This window comes from Cynocephalus volans, chromosome 3 (genome assembly GCF_027409185.1).
Source record: "Cynocephalus volans isolate mCynVol1 chromosome 3, mCynVol1.pri, whole genome shotgun sequence".
NCBI lineage: Eukaryota > Metazoa > Chordata > Mammalia > Dermoptera > Cynocephalidae > Cynocephalus > Cynocephalus volans.
Genome location: NC_084462.1, coordinates 186120039 through 186123583, shown reverse-complemented (window position 1 = coordinate 186123583; position 3545 = coordinate 186120039). Strand labels below are relative to the sequence as shown.

The 3545-nt window shown below is 48.1% G+C and overlaps 1 gene segment (V, D, J or C); it reads left to right on the top strand.

Moving 5' to 3' along the window:
* The first annotated feature begins 564 nt into the window (after positions 1-564).
* On the top strand, positions 565-1264 carry LOC134372860 (Ig heavy chain V region 1B43-like). The segment is given in 3 exon segments: positions 565-610; positions 696-1025; positions 1251-1264. Coding segments are annotated over 3 exon segments (390 nt in total).
* The last annotated feature ends 2281 nt before the right edge of the window (positions 1265-3545 follow it).

The following is a 3545-nucleotide window of genomic DNA, read 5'->3' as shown; positions in this document are numbered from 1 at the left end:
ATGCTCAGGGCACCACCTTCTGCACAGTCTCTGTGGTTCTGATGTGCTGTGTCTTGTATGGAGGATAGAAAACACAAGACAGGCCTGGAACTCATGGAACAACAACAATATGACAAGTAACAAGCTCTCAGGTGTGATGAGAACCACAGCCCAGGAGAGGGTCCACGGAAAGAAATGAGGTTTGTGCTGGGATCAGAACTGCAGAATCAAGACCCAGAGCCTGAGTTTATGTGGGAGAGTTGCACAGAACACAGGGGTTGAAGGAAGGCAGATCTGCGCTCAGAAAGCTGGGGCCACATTATGCCATGTAGCTCACCAAGTTCCCTCCCATACCATAAATACATGTCAAATAATTACAAAAAAAAAACAACATATAAGCATTTCAAAAAATACAATAGTTCCCACCTCAGTTCCTCAGCACTTATAAGGACAGAGCTCCCCCACATGCAAATTGTCCTTCAGGCTCCAGGGTAAATGTGGACACTTCTGACTTGGAAGCTCACAGGTCTGTCCTCAGACAGGGCTCAGGTCTCCGGGGAAGGCAGAGTTGAGATCTAACAGAAGATGAGACTGTGGGGTCTTCTCCTTTGCCTGGCGACAGCGTCCCAAGGTGAGTATCTCAGATGTCACACATGGCTCTATGATATGATTGTGCCTGCATGTGACTGACATTGATTGATTCTCCTTGTCTCCAGGTGTCCTGTCCGAGGTACAGCTGCAGGAGTCGGGCCCAGGACTGGTGAAGCCCTCACAGACCCTCTCCCTCACGTGCACAGTCTCTGGTGACTCCATCACAACCAGTGGTTCTGGTTGGAACTGGATCCGCCAGCCTTCAAGGAAGGGGCTGGAGTGGATGGGATACATTGGTTATAGTGGAAGCACAGCTTATAACCCGTCCCTCAAGAGCCGCACCTCCATCACCAGAGACACATCCAAGAACCAGTTCTCCCTGCAGCTGAGCTCTGTGACCGACGAGGACACAGGCGTGTATTACTGTGCGAGAGACACAGTGACAGGAAGTCAGCGTGAGCCCAGACACAAACCTCCCTGCAGGATACAGGAGGGGTCTGGGCTGCAGGGAGCGCTCAAGGCCCACCCAGCTCCTTTGCCCCATGGAGCAGGTGCAGAGAGGGGATGGGCGTTCCCCCTGGGATCTGAGGTTTCCTCTGCACTGCTGACTCTCAGATGTCCCTCAGGGTCAATTCCTGCTTTATTCTTTGTGACTCTAATTTCTCACATTCTCACTGCAGGCCACACAGAGTGAAGCAACTTTCCTCATGTGCAGATGAGAAGGTTCTTTTCACTGGGGCCTTTTCTTTCTCAGGATTTTTTATGACCTGTTCTCTTTTCTGACACACAAATCCTTAAGATCTAGTACTATTTTTTCCAAAACCTTAGATCAGTCCAGGAGCACACAGTCCCTAATTCAGCATCTTTCCCTACATAAAGTGCACCTACACCCACGTGGTTATTATCATCCTACACGACCTCTGTACATGGTGTATCTATCCTCAATGAGGCATTTTACCATCTGGATCCCCATCTACTTTATGGACATTGATGTTCAGAATTTGTCCCACTCTCTGTCCATTCCTCAGTGTCCTGGATGGAAAAGCAGCTACCTGAGGGCCACACACAGCTCTTCTGTTTCCATGTGGAGGATTCAGGGTGACAAGCGCACAGATATAAACCCAGCAGAGCCCTGCTCGGCTGAATTTTGGGCTGGGTCTCTCAGGACAAGAGCCTGACAGGATGACAAGACAAACAACAGACTGCATAAAATATCCCCTGATGTCCTTGCTTTTGTCTCCTCTATAGATTAGGTTTTTATAGAGTCTTCCTAAATTGTGTCTAAGGTTCATGTTATGTTTAATTTCTCTCTGTCATGATACAGAAGCCCTGTGGATGTGGGTAAGGTGTGGGGTAGGGAAGCAGTGCACAGTCCTAGGATGAGTTCTGTCCTTTAGTGAGCCGTGTCCTGGGTGGGACCTTCCCAAGTGCTGCTCCCTTTACCCACCTTTAGGGGACACGGCAAGTCTCTCGCAGGAGGGGGAGGGGACTCATTTTTTCTCTTCTCTCAGGTCAATGATGCTCTGATGAATCTGCAATCCATTAGGATCAGCTAAACTCGCTTCTCCTAAGGTCAAGGCTTCTTATAGAGAAGGTCATGCTCTGGTGTACTTCAGAATGGCTCCTTCCTCCCTTTCTCTGCTCTGAACATCAGGATTCTTCTCTGATATTTTCCTGGAGAACACGGTTGGCCCCTGAGGTAGAGTTTAAAGTTTTGGGGATCCCTGAGACCATTGCACTGGGCTGCACCCAATTCTCAGACTTCCCAGCTCTGAGTCTTCAGCAATTCTTCAGCTGCAGCTCTGGTTTTTCTCCCCCAGTCCTGGATCCCACGGAGGTTTCTGCTCATGAGTTTCTAATCTGACAGGTTATGACCCTCTGTGTCTTCCTGGCTGCATCTTCAATTTCAGGGACAGCAGTTCATGCTGTGACTTCACTTCTTTACAGATATAAGAATTGTTACCAATTTTCATTTTGTTACATGGTTTTATTGTTGTCTGGATGGGAGCGATGACGTCCAAGCTTCTTATGTGTGAGACCTGAACCCAGACCTCCTCGTATCACACCTGGAGAAAAGGGCTGTGTTGATGTCTCCTTCTGGTTGCTGCTTGTTTACTTCCACTTGTCATATTGAAGGTGTCGAATAGGAGCTGTGCTGGCAGCTGTCCTCAGCTCATTCGTGATTTCTGAGGGACGCCTTGATCCTTTACCACTGTGTGGTCTGAGTGAGGCTCTATCTCCTTCACTTTTTATTAATATCATCTTATGTGACAAATCATAATTGTATTCATTTATGGGGAACAGAATGATGTTTTGATAAATGTATGTAATGCAGAATAATTACATCTGATGGGAAAATATAGGAAAATGGTCAGGGCCTGTCAGATGTTCAATATATTTCCGACCATTTGATATAAATATGCATGTGCGCCCAGGTGTTCCCTGGTTATTGCCTAATGTAATTGCGCATGTGCACCCAGGTGTCTTGGTTACGGACTTAAGTATAAAGGATGAGTGGATCTGATCCACGGTTCTCCGTCCACTCCTGAGAAGACCCCTGTGGGCCATGGGGGAGCCTCTACTGCTGCTGGAGGCTGTTGCTGCAAGCTTTGCTGCCAGTGCCCCCAGGACTCTTCACAAGCCCACTGCCACCACCACCAGTGCTACCACCAGACTTGTCAGCTTCTAGATCTGTAAGCTGCTGCTGCTGTTGCTGAAGACTGAGCTCATGGCATCTCCCAGTGTCTACTGGGACCTTTCCCAATTACGTAGCATGGACCTGTGTGTGACGAGTCTGGTGACCCAGTCTGGCATGTGAAGTGTCTGGTGATCCAGCCTGGCATGTAGGGGTCTGTGACCCAGTTTGTACAATGGGTTTGAAGAATCTGATCTCTAGCCCTGACAATACAAATGGAAACATAGTATAACTAAACTAATGAGACATTTTGGCTGTAGTTATGATTTGCCTTTCTCAA